The following is a 21,772-nucleotide window of genomic DNA, read 5'->3' on the forward strand; positions in this document are numbered from 1 at the left end:
TCGAAATAACGTGATAGTTTCTCGTTATAACGTGAAAACGTCTTACCTCGAAATAACGTGATGGTTTCTCGTTATAACGTGAAAACATCTGACCTCGAAATAACGAGAAACAATCACGTTTTAACGAGAAAATGTTATCTTGAAATAACGCGATAGTTTCTCGTTATAACGTGAAATCATCTGACCTCGAAATAGCGAGAAACAATCACGTTTTAACGAGAAAATGTTATCTTGAAATAACGCGAAATAACATGATCTCGTTATAACGTGATAGTTTCTCGTTATAACGGAATACTGAGCACCAGACTTTTTGTTTATATGTGTGGCAGCAATGCGCTTCTGTAGTTCTGCATCAATATTTGCATGATCATTAAGAGGTGATCATGCAAATATTATATATACAGTATATATATTGCTGCCACACATACAAAAAAGTGGGGTGCTCATTATTACGTTATAACGAGAAACTATCTGTTATAACGAGAAACAATCTCGTTATAACGAGAAACTATCACGTTATAACGAGATCGTATTATTTCGAGATAAGATGTCACATTATAATGAGATAGTTTCTCATTATAACGAGAAACTATCGCGTTATTTCGAGATAATATTGTTTTCTCGTTATAACGAGAAACTATCACGTTATAACGAGATAGTTTCTCGTTATAACGTAATACTGAGCACCCCACTTTTTTATATGTGTGGCAGCAATATGCTTCTTAAGAAACCAACTGGAACATTAATGCTGTGATTTATTGGGAATTGTGCACACGCGCAGTGTCATCATGGCCCTTTAAGTCTCCGTCACCACGTATGAAGCTGCACGTTATCGTTAATAATAAAGCACCGTGGCTTTTGTTCCTCGTGAGTGCATGTGTGCGGGGGGCGGGGGCGTGTGCACAGGAGGAGGAGGAGGAGTAACGAGATACGTGTCGACGTCACCACTTGGTCCTCACTGTCAACTCCAAAATAAAACGAGGAGGGAAGAAAGGAGAAACTTGTGTTACGTACTCGTAAGTAAATACATTAAATTAAAAGAAAAACAACGCAGGAGACGAGGCAGCGGTGAGAAAGGCCACCGTGTTCCGCTGGACTGTGACGGTTGTTTCGGACGCGGCATTGTTCACACAGCAAACGTCTTTCCCTTTCTCTTCCCCCGGTGTCTCTCCCTCTCCCTCCCTCCCTCTCCCTCTCTCGCTCTCACCCACAGCAGAGGCGGTGGTGTAGTTTAGCCGACTCGCTGCTATAGCTAACGTCAAGTTGGAAGGAAAAAAAAGTGGAGCAAGACGGAGGCTGAACGAGGGGCTCGCCCGCCTACACAGACCTATGCGACGGACAGCAGGTAAACGAGCTCTCGCCGCTCCTTCCTCGCGGCTCTCTTGTCAGCTTGTTATGATGTAATTGTTTAAAATACACACCCGAGCTCCTGTGACTGTGGCACGAAAGAGTGACTGCACTCTGCTCCACATACTGTGCTTGCTCTTAGCACCTTGTCGGGGGGTTTTGTGTGTGTGTGTGCGTGTGTGTGTGTGTGTGTCGTGAATGCTACGCTAGCTTGTGATAACGTGGCTCGTGTTCGTGGCATGTGCTTCAAACCTGGGAACAATTGTGTGTGCTGTGCTTTGTTATTGCTTATTAAGGAAAAGGCAGCCGCCTACTGTTACATATACACCCTTTATTTTGAACGGCACACGCCAGCTGCTGCTGCCGTGCAGCCTGCACACACCGCTCCCAACCACAGAGCAGACTGTTTTGTTTACGGTGGAGTCTCGAGTCCTTTTTTTATTATAATCGAATTGCGGTCATTAATCAGTATTCACGTCATGATTCATGCTGCCTACAGCGGTTCGTTAGGACCGAGGGACTGTGCCTCCAGAGCCACTGGTGTGGTGTAGCAATGCGGTAGACAGGGGTCGGTTTGGATTTCCACAGGAACTGTGAGGGAAATTGAACCGCTATTATTTATATTTGGTCGATATGTCACAGGGTCACGGTTTGCTGACAGCAGCAGCAGGAACAAGGTCAAACTGTGGCCGGATGAGCTGCTCTCCTGAGCGGACTGTCATCTGCAGTGAGGAGGATCTGCTCTGGAAGCTGCTGCCTCTCCCGTGGCCCTTGTGTGTGTGTGAGAACCAGGCTGCAGACAGGTGAAGAATGCCGATGAATTATTCAGGCACATGCTGCATATGATCAACGTGGCCTGGGGAATGTGTGTAGCTGCTCCCTCTGAGGCTCTCATGGTGGTTTGTGTTCCTCCTAAGAGCATAAATGCAGCCTCAGCTTCCCTGTTGAACTTGCCAGTTTTCTTAAGAATGGGGCACTGGAAAGGTCAGTGGTGTAGAAGTTGCACTTCTAATACTGACTCGTGTGTTACATGCACAAACCAATCAGACACTACATTAAATGTTAATGTAGGAGGTCAGTGGGAGGGGGTTTCTGCTGACTTGCCAAGCCACCTAGCAAAATAAAGCTAGAGAAAGAACATGGGGATCAAACATCCACCAAGGTCAGTCAGTTTCCCACATATTAGGATCCAGGTTTTGACTAAACTACACTGCTCTACAGACCTGTATGACATATTGTATAATATTGTTCTTTTTCTTGTCAATACTGTCATTTTTGACAGAGTTATCAAAATAATGTCAAACTCCCCTCCCTATCATCTAGTGTTAACAATTGTAATGAAATAAGTCCTAAATTTGATCTGGTCATAACCTGCATCCTTAGAATATATCATCAAAATCCATTCTTTACTTTTGCTGCTCACAAAAACATAACCTCCTTGAAATAAGTAACAAAATGAGTTAAAATTACATTAATGATGGTTCAGAATGAAAACAGGACACAAATATATACATAGGCCATTTTCCAGTCAGTCTATTTTAACTTAGTCAGGTATCCTGTCTGTTTGAATCCTTTTTGAACTCATTTTATTCTGCATCTCTTCTAAGTTTTTCTGGAGTTCACATGTAGCCTAAACTGAAGTTTGTCTCTAGTGGCTGTGAGCTAAGCTGTAATCTTCAAAAAAGCATTTACAGTGATGGTGTTACTTGTGGTCGGATGTCCTGAGGTGCTCTGTTTTCTCCAACAGCTTGTTCTTGTCCTCAGATTCTTTGTGTTTTATGGTACAGTGAGCATGCATGACGCTGGACGTTTTAGATTAAAAATAGTACTTGATGTCAGCTACGTGCCTTCAGTGTCATGAGTTGCCCCAGAGGCTAAACTACTTGGGTTTCTCTGCAAACCCAATACCTTCTCAAAATATACGGTTCTATTATGATTGGTTGTTAACCTTGTGGCATGCCAGTAAGTAGTAAGCTTCACCATTTACAATCCTAATCATCAGCTCTGAGGATATAAGTGGTTTTAAATAGCTTGCATAACTGATGTGGTTTAATCAGAATTCCAGTGGGTCTGTCAGGTCAGAGTTCAGACCAGCGTAGCAAATACTGTGTTGCAATCGGTGATGTTACTCAAGGTAGAACAGATGACATGACATGGTGTTCTCTGAACTTTGAGATATTTGCTTTGCCGTGATTCTAATTAGCATGGACTGTTATTCGAATGTTGCTATATGGGCAGTTGTTTTCAAAGCTAAAAAGCAAAACTGGATGCTATTTTTTGTGGAATACCAATGATGTTAATATCATTATTATATATATACATACAATAACTATAATAATATGATAAATATGTGTATGTATACAATAAATACCAAGTGATGTTTGGAACGCTAGTCTTCATTTCAAGTTCAGGGATACTAATCACTTGGAATAGTGGATGTGTCTGTTTGTCTCTGTAGAGAGGGAAGTCAGTCAGAAGTTGGTGAGTCACTGATGTGTCAGGTCACTCACAAAAGAGCCTGATGTTGTTTTTCTTCCTGAGGGGTCATACACATGAAAACAAATTCAGGAGAATTGGGAGCACTATACACGATATTTTTGGAAAACGGATCCCAGAGTGGGAGCATCTCTGTGTGTTTGTGTATTCAACCAGTGCACTACTTTAGAAGAACAATAATAATATAACCAAAACATAGGCTCTTGTCGTCTACGTCGTTGTCTTCTTCTTGTGTTGTGAGATTGTTTTGGTCTATTCACTTGTAATGTACACTTATTCAAATAAAACTTTATATAAAAAAACACATGCTCAACATCAACATACAGGCCTGACATATGTATTACAGTCGTTTAGAGTCGTTTTGGTGGATAAGGCCTGAGTGTTTACAGTTTGAATGATAAAATCAGGCTAGAGTGAATGGAAAAATGACTTAAAATTACTCATTTGTTCAACATGCCTTGGATTGGAAAAAAGACCTGAAACAGAGTAAACGGTTACTGTGAAGGTTTGTGGATGCTCCGAAATTTGTTTTGGTCCATAATGTTATTTACAACTTATAGTGGTACTACACATATCTGCAGAATAAATTAAAGGAACAAGGAAATACAATCATTTACTTTATATCTGCATGATCTGTTCACTGTTGAAATAAAACACTCATTTCACAGCCTTCCACACCTCCAGTCCCATAAACTGAGCCAGTTGCTTCATCATAACAATCCTCTTTTCTTCCCCAGTTTAGCCTCTTATTTCTCAGGGATATTTGGTTTGTTCCAAGTAACTCACTTTAATCTTCTTGTAAAATGTACACAATAATGGAAACCTTTTTGGGCTGCAACTAATGATTATTTTCGCAATCGAGTAATCTGTTGATTGTTTTCTGGATTAGTCATTCCTACTTCAGAAAATGCTGAAAAAATGTTTATCATTGTTTTCATTACCCTTAAACGTCTTATTTTGTTCACAAACCAAAATGATTACATGTTCATAATTTCTTTATTATTATTGTTATGTGGGAGCAAAGGAACCAGAAAATATTCACTGACAGTTGACGATTAACTTAGTAATCAATGAATACTGGATGAATCGATTAATCATCTCAGCACAACCACCTTTAATTTCAAATCTTAATGCTCCACCCACTAAGTTTCTTTTCCATTTCTGCCCTTTGTTTTTCTCACCTCTGTTGCCCTTAGCTCTAATGCCTCTCCTGTGCCTTCACACCTCCTCTTATCCCTCTGTGGACCCCTGCTTGTCTAAAGCTCTCATGTTACTCATATTAGACAGCCCCGCGTTTTCACCGTATTTTTTTCTTCCCCGTCTGTCTCTTCTCCTTTTGTCTGTGGACTGGACGAACCACACAGTGTCCCTTCACCCTCTCTCCACCACCGCCACTCCAGTTCCTCCTCTGCTTCCTCCCAGGATGACTGACGGTCATCAATAGAACCTGTCCATGTGTATCACCCTTCTTGTATCTTGCCACCTGCCTCACCCCTACCCTCCCATGTCCTCCCCTGTTTGTTTAGGTGAGTGATGGAGACAAGAGAGTTGACTGTGGTAGCTGGCAGCTTTGTGACCTTCCAGCTACTCTTCTCAGTGGCCAGCCCGTGGCTCTCCTCCGCCATCGCACCAGGTTATCGACGGCTGCCTCTCACCAAACTGACTGAATGGAATTCCAGGTAACACAGCACTGTCTCTCCATTGGCAGCCCTTTTTTCTTAATTAGGCCAACACCACCATGTGGGTCTGGATTCGGACCCAGATGCTGTCCTTTCTGGACCTCGCCCATTTCCATAAATCGTTGAGTTTTTATTTTATTTTATTATTTATTTAAGGAAAGGGACAATGCATATTAATCAACATTACAATGTAAATATGCCAGGTTATAGCCTGAGGCTAGTTTTCTCCTGTTGTCCCTTGGCAGTGTTGATGTTATAAGGGATAAAAATGAACAAAAACATGGGAACTTGAGCGCTCACAGAAATACAAGTTATATAAAGAAGGAAATTCATACATGTTCTTATACGTATACAGTATACACGGCTGTTAAAAAAGTGCCAGTGACAATGGATGATAGTAAAGTGCTAGTACATGTTATAGAAAATACAAAGTGCATTGTTGCATAATTGTGTGATTGCACACAGCCCCTTGCACATAAACCTATTGCACATTTTCATGCTTTGAGTGTTTGTTTTGTAACAGGTGCTGGTTTTTTTTTTTTAGCACCCATGCTCCACATAATGCAGCCCAATTACATGCAGTGTAAATAATTGCGACACCACTTATATCAGGATCGTATTTGGGTAAATTGTTTGTCATTGAGAGACAAACGCTCCAGACAGAGACAAGCGGAGAAGGAATAAACTGATAAACAGAGAAAAGTAAGAAACTTGACTTCACATGGCGTAAGAACACAAGAAAAACACAGACGTTTAACCAAAACAAGAGCAATCATTTTATTTTATTCAGTAAAATTAAAGCAGTTTAGTTTAGGATTCAGTTCATGTGTGTGCAAAATGCCCGTTTCATTTATTTAGACATTTTTATTTAACCATTTTTCGTCAAAGTGTTAATTTATAATCACTTCAATTCAATGTGAAAATTTGAAATAATATCACATCATATCTTTTTTCTGATATAAAGTCATTGGTTTACTACAAACAGACACTTATACAAATACCAAAACACTTGTTAGACGTTATAATGTTGTGTGCCTTTGCTTGTAGAACATGTTCTCTATCTGGACCTCTTGGAATATTCATTCAAAAGGTCTATACAAAAGTTTATCATGTACTGTATTTATGCTCTTACATCTTCCTAAAGATAGGGTCTCTCTTTATCAAATGAACCTTAGTCGGCCAACACATCAGAAAAACCAGCCAGTAAACTGGGAGGACCCAGAGATGTTATTTGTCTTCTTTGCTGTGTGTCAGATGAGGAAAGCTGGAAAACGGTGGGTCACGGCTGGCCTGTTTCTGTGTGAAGAAAACAAAATTCACCAAGCAATACTTATCTCCGGCGTTATATTTACTGTACACACATCAGCCCAGTCTTGGATCTTCTCAAGTACTTCTGGACTAGAAATATTTAGTCAAATATAACACTTTATAAGCTATTCATTCTGCAGCCTGATCCTCATACAAAGGTTACACTTCATTACTAAAACACCTTTTTCTTTGACACCTAAATACAAAATGTTCACGACTTTGACGTTAAATTAGAATCTGAAGTGAAACTACACACAAATCTAATACCCCGTTCTTACCTGGTGTCAAGGTTCATCCTCAGTGATCCAGTCACAGAGGGACAGCTCTAAGTACATGTCTCTAATGTGTCCTCAGAAAGGGTTAGAGACACATGTGGCCTCATTCCCCAGCATGCATGAACACAATCTGTCCTCAGCTGATGTCCTCTGACCTGCTGCAGTTTTACCAGTGAACTGAAAGTTTATGTACACTAATGAGAACCCATACGTCAGTGTCATCAACACCGTTCAACATGTTATATTTATCCATCCGTTCATTTTCTACTGCTTTATCCTCCACAGCAGGGTCGTGGGCGGGGGTGCTGTGCCAGTCTTGGCACAGCACCCCCCACGATAGGCGGGGTCACAACCATTCACTCTCACATTCAAACCTGCGGTCAATTTACCCAATCCTCATCGTGCATGTTTTTGGACTGTGGGGGGAAGCTGGAGAACCCGGAGAAAACCCACGCACACCCGGGGAGAACATGCAAACTCCATGCAGAAAGACAGAACCTGGGTCTTCTTGCTGCAAAGGCAAGAGTGCTAACCACTACAGCAACAGTGTGGCCCCCTGTTTTATTCATTTTTAATCTTATTTCATGTCAAGCAGAGTAGATCTCTGGTCCACTCAGGTTCTCATGACTTTATTTTTCCCCCTTTCTCTAACCAGTCACTCACGCTGATACACACACACTGACAGTGGACCCATCTGTACACCGCAACTTAATATTGTTCCCATGAACAGACATAATGTCATTGTGTGTTTGAATACTGTGCGAGTGAAGCCAAATCCGATCACACGTGTTCACAGGAGACGCATCCAGGACTCTCTTTAATGCAAGTTGAACAGTCCTTATTAAGGAAGTCCTCTTGTAAACTGGTCAATCATTTACAGTTGCCCAACATCTTCTTCTTCTGACTGTTGTTACTGCTGTATATTTTTGGTCTGTTTCTGTTTTTTTCCTCCGGCGCATTTTCTGCCTGCGAATTCTCACAGATAAAGCTTGGTTCATGCAGCCATAGTTTACATTAGCCTATCTGCCTGTAACTGAAGCACAGAGAGTATTGACCAAGGAATTCAAAACAAGCCGAAGGCCGGGCACTGATGCTTCGCCTTAAAGCAACCTACTGTTGTATAAAAGCCTGCTCTCAGTGTGTCGCTGTGTTATTTATGTAACCACAACTTAAGTGCAAGTAGAGGAAGGAGAAAGCTTTTCCAAATAAAAAGCATGTATGAATCATAAGTCTTTTAAATCTATTATTATGATCATGATTCCTTTTATTTTTGCAAGCACTAATTAAGAAGCAGAGAGCAAATCTAAAATTCACCTCCAAAGACAGCCATATGGACGCTCACCAAGTTCACATTGAGCCTGTTCCATTCTCAGACACTTGACTCCGAGTCAGCAGTGATAGTGGACTCATCCACTCGTATAGTGGCCCATCTGTAGTGCCAGTCTTGGCCGTGGCTCCTGCCAGCAGCTGCTGCTTTTGGACAGGGGTAACTGTGTCCCAGAGGCTGTGCTGTGACAGTGGAGGATGTGTGTTCTTGCTCGAGGAGAGATAAGAGCCTCTGGACCTCTGGAGTATCTCTCTTAAGGTCCTAGATAACCAGCTCTAAGCTCCAGAGTGACGCTGTAGCAGAACTAATGAATAAAATAGTAATATATGCAATTTCATGCTGTATGCAAACATGAAGACTTTGGGTGGGCATCACAGGCTAACGGATGGCCTACAGTACAGCGATTTTGCGACAATCGATATATTGCAAGACAATTATTAAATGATGCATCGCTATATCTGTCTAAATGAGGAATATAGCATGCCCCGGAAACACTTTGTTCAGAGTTTGGGGGAAATTACGTTCTTATCACATCAGTTAAGAACATTTCCTTCATGTTCCCATCCTTCCTGTGTGGAGTCCTCATAGCTGTCTCTTTTGAGTGCTGGATTATTTAAAAAATTAATACCTGAACAATAACAACTCAGTTATTATCAATAATTAAAATGTGTGAAAACTGTCTACCTTGACGTGTTTTAATGCCATCTAGAGCTGCAACTAAGGATTATCTTCGTAAATGATTAATCTGTCGATTATTTTCTCAATTCATCGTGTAATTGTTTGGTCCATAAAATGTCAAAAAATCTTGATTTGCGTTTGTCAAACCTGGAAATAATGATGTTCTCGATGTCTTGCTTTGCCCACAAACCAAAATGATTCCGTTTTAATGATTTCTTTGTTACACGGAGCAAAGAAATTAATAAAATATTCACATTTAAGAAGCTAGAACAATCAGAAATCTTGTTTTAATCATGAAAAAAAAAGCTTCAAACCGATTGAACTGAGTAATTGTTTCAGCTCTAATGCCATCTTGTGTGTTTGTGTCTATCCGCAGGTTGGTGTCGACTGTGCACGCCCTGATTGTGGGCTTGTTCTGTCTGTACATCCTGTGGTTCGATGACGCCGTCAACGCAAACCCCGTCTGGTGAGCGGAACACTTAACAAAAGTGACTTCATGAATGAAATGCCCAACAACGAGACGTATATATGAGAACTCGTGAGCTACAAATTGAATTAATACCATCCTATAAAGCCTTGTATTCAAAAATGATGATGCAGAAATGAGGCCGCGTACCCAGTAGGAAAGAGAAAATTGCTGACACACTCTGTCTTGCAATTTTTAGCAGGGGAAAAATAAAACTGTGAATGATCACGATCCTTTTAGAAAACCTGCCTTTTCAGTGCAGCATCCATGACTAACTCACAAGGGAGGGAGGTAACAGATGAAGGGATGAGAATGGGAGGTGGGGAGTTATGTGGGATCATCAGGGATGGTAGTTTAATACCTTTTGGAGGGATGACAATGGCATTGCTTTTCTCCGAGTGGAGAGGATGGATCTAGCTTGTCAATGGAGCCTCTAGAGAGTTGTAGATTCGTTGGATTTAGCCTTTGATTATTGTCTTTTCTGTCTTCTCTCTGCCTCTGTCTTCACTTCAGCTGACTCTTAATTTTATCAATGAATGCCCAAAATTTGAAATCGTAAATTTCTCGCCCATTGTTCTTTTCTCTGTCCTTTTAAAACATGTCTCTCTAGCTGTCCGACCTCCTTTCACACACTTATTTCCTTATAGTCTTTTATGTATTTATTTTTAAACATCTTCCTTGTTTCTCTCCTTTCCTCTTCCTTTTGTTTCGCTTCCTCTCTGGCTCTCTAGCAGACAGAATCTCACCAACAAGGGCCCTTTTCATAGCAAACAACAGCAGCCTGGTATTCTGGCCCCTCCCTCTCCCTCTCTCTCTCTTTCTTAATGTGGACCCCCCCCCATCACCCTCTCACAGCACCTCTAGCTGTCTGTTGAAGCAGCACCCCACATCTCAGGCTGTCGAATCAATGCAGCACACCACCCTCGCTCGTATTGTCTTTGTGTCAGCCTCGGACTGCATTGCTGATGGAGCAAAAAAAGGGAGAAAAAGAGAGTTTGGGAGGAGTGGTCAAGAGGGACTCCCTCCCTCCTCACTCTGCTCGTCTTTATCAGCCTCTCTTACACTATTTGTCTTTAGCAATGAGAATATTTTATACTTTTTTGGTCTCAGAATTTGATCTCTCACCATGAAACGCTTTTTTATTTAAGTGTTGTCGGTGTCATAGTGTTATTTCTTCATGTTTCTTTTATCTTTCTCTTCATATTTATTTATTCCCCATCACCCGCCGGCACCTAGCTGATCCCCAGCAGTATCCTCACCTCTCAAAAGCTCACGCTGTTGCAACAGCAGAGTGGTGCAAGCACCAATTCTCCAGTCAATCTGGTTGTATTACAGCATCACTAAGACCTGTCACACAGCAGCATTGTTCTCCCCGCTGTTCTCAGTATGGCTGGAGTGGGCAGAGACGGACTGTTAGAAACCTGCATTGTTTTCAGCAGCTGCTCAGACTCTTTCTTTCACTGTGTCACTGTAGCTGGCAGCGCACGCTTTGCTGTATCATAATCCATTCAGTTAACTAGCAGCGCGTCCCACTGCCACGTCTCTGCTGCACTTTGTGACGCTTATCTGGACGACGTGAACTTCAAACATGCCGAACATGTGTCAGAGTTGTGTTGTTTAACCTAAACCTCTCTTAAACTTTCTGGGTTTCTTTGACCGATTGCAATTGTCAGACTGCAAAATAAATGTGTAAACTAGGGCTAAGCAGTTACTCATTTTCAAGTCCAAATCACAATTTAAAACAATAGTTATTCTATTGTTGATTGTTCTATGTTCTGCACAGATTGCAAATGCAGATTTTGTCCCTTTTCACACACAAAATAGTGGCGGCGGAAAAACCGTGCAGTAAAGAATTATGGACCAACTGCCCCTCTAACACTGTAATGGTATAAAAAAAAAAAACGTCAGTGCATTTGACCGTTAACTGACGAGTAACTGCACATGCTGCCTTTGGTTTGCCAGCTAGCTGAGATGTCTTTGTCCTCAAAATGTGTGTAATGCACAGAAAGGCTCTGCCACTTTATTTAAAATTCCTAAAGATGATGAAATGAAGTAGAGCATGTTAAAATGATGTGTGTGTGTGTGTGTATATTTGTCACCTCTTAAGGACCTTTTCTGGCATAAACAAACAAACTCCATGAGGACCAGTACTCCTCCTAAAACCTAAACCTAAAACTTTGTCACGTGGGGTGACGCAGTCAGAAGATCTATCTACCTTCGCTTTACATGCAGTTTAAATTCTCATCCTTGCATTAGTAGTTAATATTTTTATAGTGTCTTTTGATAATAAGCCATCAAGTTTTCAATTTAATTCATAGTGAATACGTTTTGCAAAAAACGATATCCCAAATCATATTGTTATTGCAACAATTAACCCTAACCTAGATTTTGGAGTAGGAGAACTATAAACTGTATGAACGCTTTGATAATCGAGATAAAGTCTATGTATTATTTGTTGCCGTGAAGACCAGCAGATGTCTGTACAACCTGCACAACAGGTCTGGACCACATTCTCTTTGCACAAAAAACGACAAGATCATTAGTAAATGCCCCTCAGGGGTTTCTTACGTGAGGCCAAACCACACTGACTCTGTTCAGACCTGATGTTAACATCAAATTACTGCTGATCCCATCACAACTGACAGTAATGCTTAGTAAGTCTTCAGATGTTCACACCACATGATCCGATCACTCAAACCACCTCTGAGTGTGGTTTGATCAGATCTGAAGATGCATTCAGGACCCAATTCCTCACGTTCAGATCACTCAACATGGATGTTAATACCAGATCTGAATGGCGTTGCTGATTAAAGACTATGGCCACATGCGTCCCCAGACCACCGTGAATGTGTAATCAAATCTTATATCTACGGGTCATTTTGTGTTCACACCTGCACTAATAACCATCAACGTTTGATTAGATCACTGGTGAGAGTTGCCAGGTCTGAACAGGCCAGCTGATGACCTTATCAAGGGTCCTCTGTGACTTGAAGACACTGTGAATATCACAGTATCATGTTATCCCACCATTTACAGTACTGTGTGTACTGGCTGCATTTATTTTTAAATACAATGGTAAAATGATACAACTCTTCAATTTACATGGGGATCAGACATTAGAGACAATGCATAATCCGAGAGAAACAAACCGAATGTTTCATTAGTGTGGAACAAGGTGACAAGTTTCTGAATTGCTTGTTCCCAATGCTTTTATGTGCCACATGTTGCATATGCATGTGGTAGGCATGTTTTCGTGTGACTCATAGAATCAAGCCCAGAGGAATGTGAATCGCTATGTTTGTCCTGTCGGCTCCAAGGTTCAGCACATTAAATTTGAAGTTAAGTTCCAGTCTCAGGTGTAATGTAAGAGGATTTAAATCAGTATAGACAGAATTGTGTAGGAGCTGTTCTATTTAAAACTAATCAGAGTCAAACAGTAAGCCAATGATTGTGTGACGTAGACCTAGAAGACGTAGATGTACATCCTCCATCCATTAAGCACAATATTATTTATTTATTTAAGTGAAAGACCTGGCCAAGACGGCAGCATCAGCACACTTACAAGTTGCCTCTTAAAAACAGACAATACAGTAAACAACCGACACAACACAAACAACAAACGGGTCACTAATTAAAAACTCAAGTAGAGCAGCTACAACCGTGAAGAGAACACACTTTTCTCTGTCCCTTAAAATTGATTTAAATATGCTCAGTGTGACCAGTTTAGAAAATGTAGACATTTTAAGTCTTTTTTGAAAGTTCAGTTCCAGGATGACAAGGCGACGTGTTTAAAAGCAAACATAAAGGGGAACGTGAGCTGGGATTAGAACGTCGTGAGAGCCACAGGTTAGTTGCTGTTGCAATAGTAATCATACTTTAAGCCTGTATATCTTCTCTATTCCTGATCGTATTTGTATATACCGTGAATATGTTGACATTTCATTTCTGTTTTATTGTCATTATTTGTTTTTACATATCTTATTTGTGGAACCTTTTTATTCTGGAAATGGCATTTTGTTCCCCTATGTGGAAATGACAATACAGAGTAATTGTTTGGTCCATAATATTATTCACATTTAATGATTTATTGTTATCTGGAGCAAAGAAACAAAGAAAATATTCACATTCAAGACGCAAAAACAATCAGAAATCTTGTTTTAACCATGAAAAAAAGTTCAAACCGATTAATCGATTATCAAACGAGTTGACGACACATTTAGTAATCGATTAAACGAGTAATAGTTTTAGCTCTAGTATGATCTTTAGCCAATGTTACATGAAATTTGCAAGGATAAAATGGGACAGGGAGAGTTCAGGGTCACGGTGTGTGAAAGGTGAGCTGTAGTACAGTGTGTGTGCTGTTGTGGGATACTGTTACACAAACCGTCAGCGAGCCATTTGCTATACGATACATGTGACTGATACCAGGATCAGATGTCGATTGAAGCAGGCGCCTTTCGTTGTCTCGAGCAGATGTTTTTGGCGAGGACACCAAACGGTCAGTTGCATACAGGTGCACTGAACTAACTACTGTTTACTCAGGACAACAAAGAGTCAATACCGTGCGTGTCCTGTGTTCCACTTACAAGCTCAACTTCCATTCCAGTCTTGTCAGCACGCTGTTCTGTTTTAATCGCGGGGCCTAAAACATCATTAGAGCATTAGACCATCAACCTCGAGTGACCTCACTCCATGATTCATGATGGCTTTATTCCATAGTTTGCCAAACTGTATCACGTTCCCTTTACAGGAGAGGATTATTGATCCGAAGAACACACCTCACTTCAGTCTGTTCAGAGTTTAGTAGAATTGTGTCTGGCTCGTGGCTTGTTTACCTTCGGGGTGGTGGTGGTGGTGTTGCAGCAGTGTGGAAAGTACTTTTACACTCTGTTCTTTCCTTATCCACAGGGGCGACCCCAGTCTTGTCAAACTAAACGTAGCCATAACCTGTGGTTACCTCCTTTATGGTGAGCTGATTTGTTTTCTTTTTTCTTTAATTCTGTCCATCATTGTCTCCTCTTGCACACAGTCCTTGGAGGTCATTTTTGGTGAAAGAGACTTAGAAGCTATAAAATGTGTCTGTGAAGATAATGTTTTGACATAAAATAAACAAGTATTTTTACCTTTTTATACTTGTTTTAGATCAGGGGTGTCAAACGTACGGCCCACGGGCCAGAACTGGCCCGCCACAGGTCACAAATCTGACTGTGAAGTACTATATTTTTCACTTCCAGATACCTGTGACTAAATGTTTGTGCCTTTTATAGATCGATAGAGACATGTGAACTAGGGCTGCAACTAACAATTATTTTCATAATTGATTCATCTGTCGACTATTTTCTCGATTCATCGAGTAGTCCATAAAAAACAATCAGTCCATAAAATGTCAGAAAATGTAGATCCGTGTTTCTCAGACCTGGAAAGGACGATGTTCTCAAATGTCTCGTCTTGTTGTCTTGTCCAAAAACCCAAAAATGATTAAGTTTTTAATGATTTCTTTGTTATATGGAGCAAAGAAAACAAAAGAATATTCACATTTTAGAAGCTGAAAAATCGGAAAATTATTATTAACCGACTAATAGCTTCAGCCCTAGTGTAAACGGTAAATTTAGGCATAATATTGCACTTATTTGTTTTTAAAAAGATACTTGTGAAATTCAATCAGTTGCATGAAATTGTGCTGTAGGTGGCCCCCGAACTAAAATGACAATGAGTTTTTAAGTCTTGAATATCTTTTATCCTTGTGTACGTCTTGATCTCAAAACACACACACACACAAATGGACGTATCACTTTTATGTCTTATAAGTGTCTTTCTGTTCTCCAGACCTTGTGCTGCTAGCTTGTAACTGGAGCACTATGGGAGACAGCTTCTTCGTCTGTCACCACTTGGCGGCGCTGTATGCATATGGATATGTTTTGGTGAGTCACTCCTCTGGACCCAGAGTGCAGACACTGAAATAGACACATGACCCTTCAGATAATTCAGACATTGGCTTGTGTGTGTGTGTTTATAAAAGCCTTTTTCTGTTCATCGCAGACTCGTGGCGTGCTTCCCTACTTTGCCAACTTCCGTCTCATTTCAGAGCTGTCCACGCCATTTGTGAACCAAAGGTAAATCAATGAACAACCATGTCCCAGGCTTCATCTCCTTTTGGCTCCCATATGTTTATTTATACATCATTTATTTATTTATGCATGTATGTATGTATTTATTTATTTATTTATTTATTTATTGGCTTAATTAAAGAAGGCTTTTTTTGTATCTGTAGTCCCTGAAAACAAATGATAAAAGTTAAATTTACAAAACTTTACACTATGAGTTTACAGAACAGTAACAAAACAGTAATAATATAGAATATAATTAATGAAAAATACAGCAAAATGTATCATTTAAAACATACAACATACTCACAATACAAAAAAAAACCCCAAAAGTCCTGTTTCCATCATGCGGCACAGTATGGTTCAGCTCAGTACGTCATGCAATTATCTGCGTTTCCACTGTCAAACATTGAAAAGTGTACCAAAATAACTCATCCAGGCCATCCCAGTTGTTGGCACCCTGCTGTTGACGTCTAGCACGTACAGGGTGGAGATAAAAAAAAACTAAACAAACCTGCAGTCTGTTGATTTGTCATTAGAGAATCATCACCTGTGCCAGTAAGGGAACAAAATTGTAGTGTTTTTTCATGCTTCCTGCAGCCAACTCCCAAATAAAGCTTGTTTCTTCTTGCAGTAAAGCGGTGCATGCCAAGAAGAAGAAACATAGAATGTTGAATGTCCTTTATTGTTGCTCTTGGTGTAATGACTAGGGTGCACTGTTCCAAATGTTACCGCAGTGAGCTGAACTGCATTGAACCGCTTGGTGGAAACGAGGCTTAAAGTACAATAAGACATGCGTGCAGGACCGGCATTCAACCCTGAAATTTCTCTATCCCCTCTTTTCCCTCCAGGTGGTTCTTTCAGGCATTAAATTTCCCCCGCTCGCACCGCTTGGTGGTGATAAACGGTGTCGCCATGTCGGTGGTCTTCTTCCTGGTACGCATTGCCGTGATGCCGTCTTACTGGGTCAGTGTGTTCGCCACCTTTGGCACCGAAGCATTTGAGCGGTTGGGTTTGGGCGCCCAGGTGGCCTGGATCACCTCCTGCATCGCTCTGGATATCTTGAACACTATCTGGATGTACAAGATCACCCTCGGCTGCTACAAAGTGCTGACCGGCGCGGGAGGGCGGAAGGACAAGGGAGTAGCGCAGGCGTTGTCGTCTTCAGACGGAAAGTACATCAACAACCACACGGACTAAAGAGATGAGATGTACAAGACGTGTAGACGGAGACATAAGCAGGGAGGGAGGCTGGACACACAAGAACCTTTGAGCCTCTCTATTTTGCTATAGCCTCAGCATCCTCTCTACCCTTGCTTCAATCCCCCAGTTTTAGCCCCAGTCTCATTGAAGTCGGCGACTGGGCCAGGCTAAGACTGCTCAGGTTCTGACTCCAACGCAGGACAAGGAGACTGCTCTTTGACTCACTTAAGCACCAGCCTTTGCAGCCTCAGTGTTTTCCTCCACTGACAGATCAGTATCCTGCTGGGTGATAGCTTTTGGCCGCAGACGACAAGGTAGAGCTCACAAGCACACTTTTAACTCCCGTCTGTCATTCGTCCGTTTCAACCACCAACCCACCACCACCATTCCTCTCTCATCTCCCCCTCAGTCTCCTGTCACACTCAACTTCAGCCAAAGCCCAAATCCTCTGAAGTGCCTGTGAACGACAGGGAAGCAATAATATCAGAGTAAAGTAAAGATCGCAAAATTTCCAAGTAGTTTAGCCCCTTCAGACGACGACAGCCCTCTCTCTCGCCTGCTGCTGCTGCTGCTCCCGCGCGACTGGAGGCCTCTTCTGTTTTTCGATACCGCGCTCAAAGGAGACGTGGCGTGCAGGGAGAAGAACTCGGACATCAGACCAATCAAGTGTTTGTGAATCTATAGGGCTTTTGTCTTGAACTCATCAGACCTCACAAAAAGAGACAGAAAAAACACCATAATGCCTCTTCAACAGTATCACCTGCTGTGGCCTCCTTGTAACAAGTGGCGCCTGCCTATATCACCAGCCATGCCCCTCCCAACGTCCTTTATAATTTGGATTATATATATCAGAACAAACTGAGATTAAAATGCATGCAGGAGAGAGAGAGAGAGAGAGAGAGAGAGACTCACAGGAGAAGTGATACCTTGTCAGTATTCATCATGTTTGGCATCACTTTGCTGTACCTGGTTCTCTTAATTCTCTTTAGTGGTCACAGTCACACATGTCTGACTCTGATATTATCATCCATCCATTGCAACCCTCTGCCTCACTGGATAGATGTCTTCTATCCAGCTCCAATATTTGATTTTGTTCTACCTCTCCCCTGCCTTACAGACACTTTGTCAGTCCTTTCTTCATGGTTTTATTTTAATTCTTTTTGTTTTCTTTGTACTCTACTGTACTTTAGCCTTTAAAATGTAATATCACTGGTGCAGAGGGGGCTTCTCCTTCTCTGCTAACATGTCTGTAGAGCTGATCCCAGACTGCGCAGGGGAAGAGTGGCATCACTTTTCTTACTAAAAAAGAAACACCCCGGGAGACTTTTATACGTCCATTTATCTCCCATGTTCTCAGCGACTCTGAGACAAAACGGGGGTGGAGAAACGTCTCACACACACACACACACACACACTGCATGCAAACCATACACTGTAAATGGTGCCCTTCTAAAACACCAACGTGGTGCTCTTCCCTTTGCTGAATGTTAGCAATATGACATTTTTCAAAGTTTTTCTATCTCTCACATTCGTTTGGATCTAACCGGTGTGTGTCGACAATATGCTGTTGAAACAAAGAGGCCGTTCTGCATGTTCAGATGTTTTATTTTTGTTTTGTTAGAGCAGAAATCATGACTGTAAAGCATGGTAAGAATGACATGTTTCTGTGATGCCTCAGTTAAATAGGTAAGGTAGATGAATGACATCTAAATATGAATTGCATTAATCTGATGCTGAAAAGGGTTTGTCTTCCAAAAAACAGGTGACGCTTTTCCTCCTGGAGCGTCCCGATGCATGTGTTTTCTTTTCTTTCCTTTCTTTCCTCTCCCTGCATGTCTGTACAGTATAAACAGTGCACATACAGTAAATCTGCAGGTACTTTTGGGCAAACTGTATGGCAAACTAACTCATTCTTCAGTGTAACAGTTGGCATTAATCGGTCTTCACTTCAGTCAATTGTCCCTCTCGCTCTGCAGTCTGCCGTTAGAGGACGGTGACGCTGGTGATATCACGACAGACAGAAACACACGAGGATGTTTCACATTCAGATTCGGCCTTTTTCCACATGTGCACGCTATACATTTTATTTTTGATTTCAAGTTTGGCCTCTGCTTATTATATCTCGTTCAAGTTTAGCAATGCCTCTCCTGTGATGTCTGATTTACAATGTTGATGTAACGAAACGTATACATTATGGCTAAAGGTGATAATATTAATTTAAGATTTCATTCTAACTGTAGCACAAATTTTAAAAACAAAACAAAATTTTCTCCAAAAAATCAAGAGAATAAGGCCAGTGTGTGTGGGTTTTTTTTAATCCACTGCACCTTAAAGAGTACACTTGATACATGGAGAACAACAGGTGGTGCTAATTCAACAGTTTCAGAGGATTCACTGGGATCATGTGACTGGAAACTCTCCCAGTCAAACCCAAATCAGTTTAGATAATAAAATGTAATGGAGGTGTTGGTTTCTGTTTTCTTTTCTTTTACATAATAATAACAATAATAATAATAATTGAACAAAGGACACAGACTCCTTTGACCTCCTTTGACCTCGAGCCAAAAACGTGAGTGATGCTTTTACGTGGGTCAATATTTATTCTCTTAATCTGTCTCCAATCTCCATTTTTAGACCTGAAATATTGTGAGAAAATATCTATTACAAACTGGTGGACACTGTTCTTCATCGCTCACCAATGTGAATTTCATTTTCTAACCTCTACATCTGACTTTCTTTGTTTTGTCACGTGAGGCAGTTTATCAAACTTTGCACAGCTCCTGTTTCGGAGCCAAAAAGGCTTTATTCAGTAAACGCTAGTACGCCCCCTAGTGCACCTGTGAACAAACCTTCAGGTGCGTTACCAGGTGGCGTTCCCATCCAAGTCCTTGTGTCTGTAGTTGCAGAGTTAGTCTGACGTTGTCACTGTGGGATTATGAAGCACACTCCCTGTGGAGCAATAACTCAGTGATCTCCTGTATTTCTGTCTGTCACCACAGAGGAGCGGCTACAGAAACTTGTGCCTTCACACAAACGGTGGATGTAATTCAGTCAGATTTGGATTAGCATGATCTTTCTAATGTAATATTTAGTGATTATTTCCTTCTATATTCCATATGTATACTCTTGTGTATATTTTTATAATCTGCCTGCACAATGATTAATCCGGCCAAGTATTATAATCCAAAGCTGAATGCTCATTGGGAGCCTGTTAAATGTGGACTTGCTCGACGTGAACACAGGGACGTGTGTGTGAATGTTTCGGTGGGTCATTAAGTCACGTGACGATGAGCTTGCGGTGTCCCAACAATGGAAATTGAAGTGTGTATTTGGTTTTTTTTTCCTCTTTGAAGACGTACAAGACGAGTAGGTCACGGGGAGGCTCACTTCTCACTTCTCTGGCCTTGGAAACTCAAAACTGTGAATAGCTGTAGAATAAAAACTCTCTCGATACTAAAACAGTTCGAGCGGAGCGAGGGAGATTTTACCGAGACTGTCCGAGCAGTAATGTTGATGCACTTCTTGAAGCAGCATGTGCTTTTTTGGGGGGGCGATGTCTTTCACTTTAAATTTGCAGTCTAGACGAACTGAGTGTGTTTTTTTTTTTTGTTTTTTTTACCCGACAGGATTTTCTACACAACATGATTATTTAAAACGTGCTGTATCTCACTCCCTGGGGCTGATTGGAAAAATCGACAGGATGGATTAACGGTTGTCGATGAGTTTGATCTGGCTGCTGTTAAAAGGCCACAGTCTGTATTCTGTAGCGAGTATTGTTTCAGGTTAGAAAAACCCAAATGCCTCTGTTTGTTTGGGAAGGCCGACGCTCATTATACTCGAGAATAAATATATATAAATTTATATATACATATATGTATCACAAAGATAAACACCGAGTGCATTTCCTGGTGCATTATATTATCAAGCTGCGTTAAATCTGGTTCTTAACACGAAGCATTGAGCCGATTGTGTCAAGGTTACACATGGTACCTAACTATTACTTTTTGTTGTTGAATCTTAAATTTAAAATTGGATCCTAATTGTACAATGAAATATAACTCTGCGAGTAACAAGGATGATGATGATGATTATGATTATGAATGACTGGAAAACTTTCAATCAAATGTCTTGCCCCAGTTTCCTTCATTTTCTTCTTCTATTGAATGACCTGCCAGTGTGGATTATGTTCCTTCCTCTCCGTATCCCTTTTTGTTTTGTTTTTTTTAATTGTTTTCCTGTTAATGCAATGCAATTTGTTGTTGTGATCTGTTTGTTTTTCTTCTCTGAAGATTTAATGTGAAACAGTCTACACTACACACTGGCCTTAGGGTCCTTGTTCTGAGCATTATTACCTTGTGACTCTACAATCACCACTACTAATGATCATGTAATTGTAGATCTGAGAGCTGAGACTTACTTGAAAGTGTTCTTCAATAAAGTTGAAGACGAGAGAAAAGGAAAGAAAATGGACGTTGGACTTTGCTTTTTTTTTTTTATAATTCATATGAATGTTCAGGTCTCGGGAAGAAAACGAGAAGAAAAAATATTGATCAAATAAAAACCCTAATATAAGAAAGAAAGAAGGAAAAACACAAATTACTGATATTTAATCTTTGTAGCCTCCTGGAAATACTTAAAGTCCGGTCATAGGCATCTTGTGTCTGGTGGCAAACTGATCACCAGTCTGGTTTTTGTTTTCCACATTTATTTTTTCATTTTATAAAACAACCCACAACAATTAATAGTAATTTGGAGGAGAAGTCAAATTCCTAGGATAAGCTGGTCTGGTTAGGATGAACTCCACATTTAAAAATGTCTGAGAAGCAAGAGAAGAATTTGTCTCGGAATCGTAAAAAGATTTTTGCACCGTGTAACCCTGGATTAGTGGG

At 40.9% G+C, this 21,772-nt stretch overlaps 1 protein-coding gene across 6 annotated transcripts; it reads left to right on the forward strand.

Annotated features, from left to right (window-relative positions):
- The first annotated feature begins 912 nt into the window (after window positions 1–912).
- Window positions 913–21,353, forward strand: tlcd4b (TLC domain containing 4b). Of its 6 annotated transcripts, none has more exons than XM_058653077.1 (8): window positions 913–1,016; window positions 1,214–1,345; window positions 5,370–5,522; window positions 9,487–9,576; window positions 14,485–14,543; window positions 15,403–15,497; window positions 15,616–15,689; window positions 16,532–21,353. In XM_058653077.1, the coding sequence occupies exons 3-8, from the start codon at window positions 5,377–5,379 to the stop codon at window positions 16,878–16,880; spliced, it is 813 nt and encodes a 270-aa protein (XP_058509060.1). In that variant the 5' UTR covers window positions 913–1,016; window positions 1,214–1,345; window positions 5,370–5,376; the 3' UTR covers window positions 16,881–21,353. The 6 variants fall into 6 exon arrangements, with proteins under 6 accessions (XP_058509060.1, XP_058509062.1, XP_058509061.1 ...); XM_058653079.1 differs by having other exon boundaries at window positions 941–1,016; window positions 1,217–1,345; XM_058653078.1 differs by having other exon boundaries at window positions 971–1,068.
- Window positions 21,354–21,772: the final 419 nt, after the last annotated feature.

Source organism: Solea solea, chromosome 16 (assembly GCF_958295425.1).
Source record: "Solea solea chromosome 16, fSolSol10.1, whole genome shotgun sequence".
Taxonomy (NCBI): Eukaryota; Metazoa; Chordata; class Actinopteri; order Pleuronectiformes; family Soleidae; genus Solea; species Solea solea.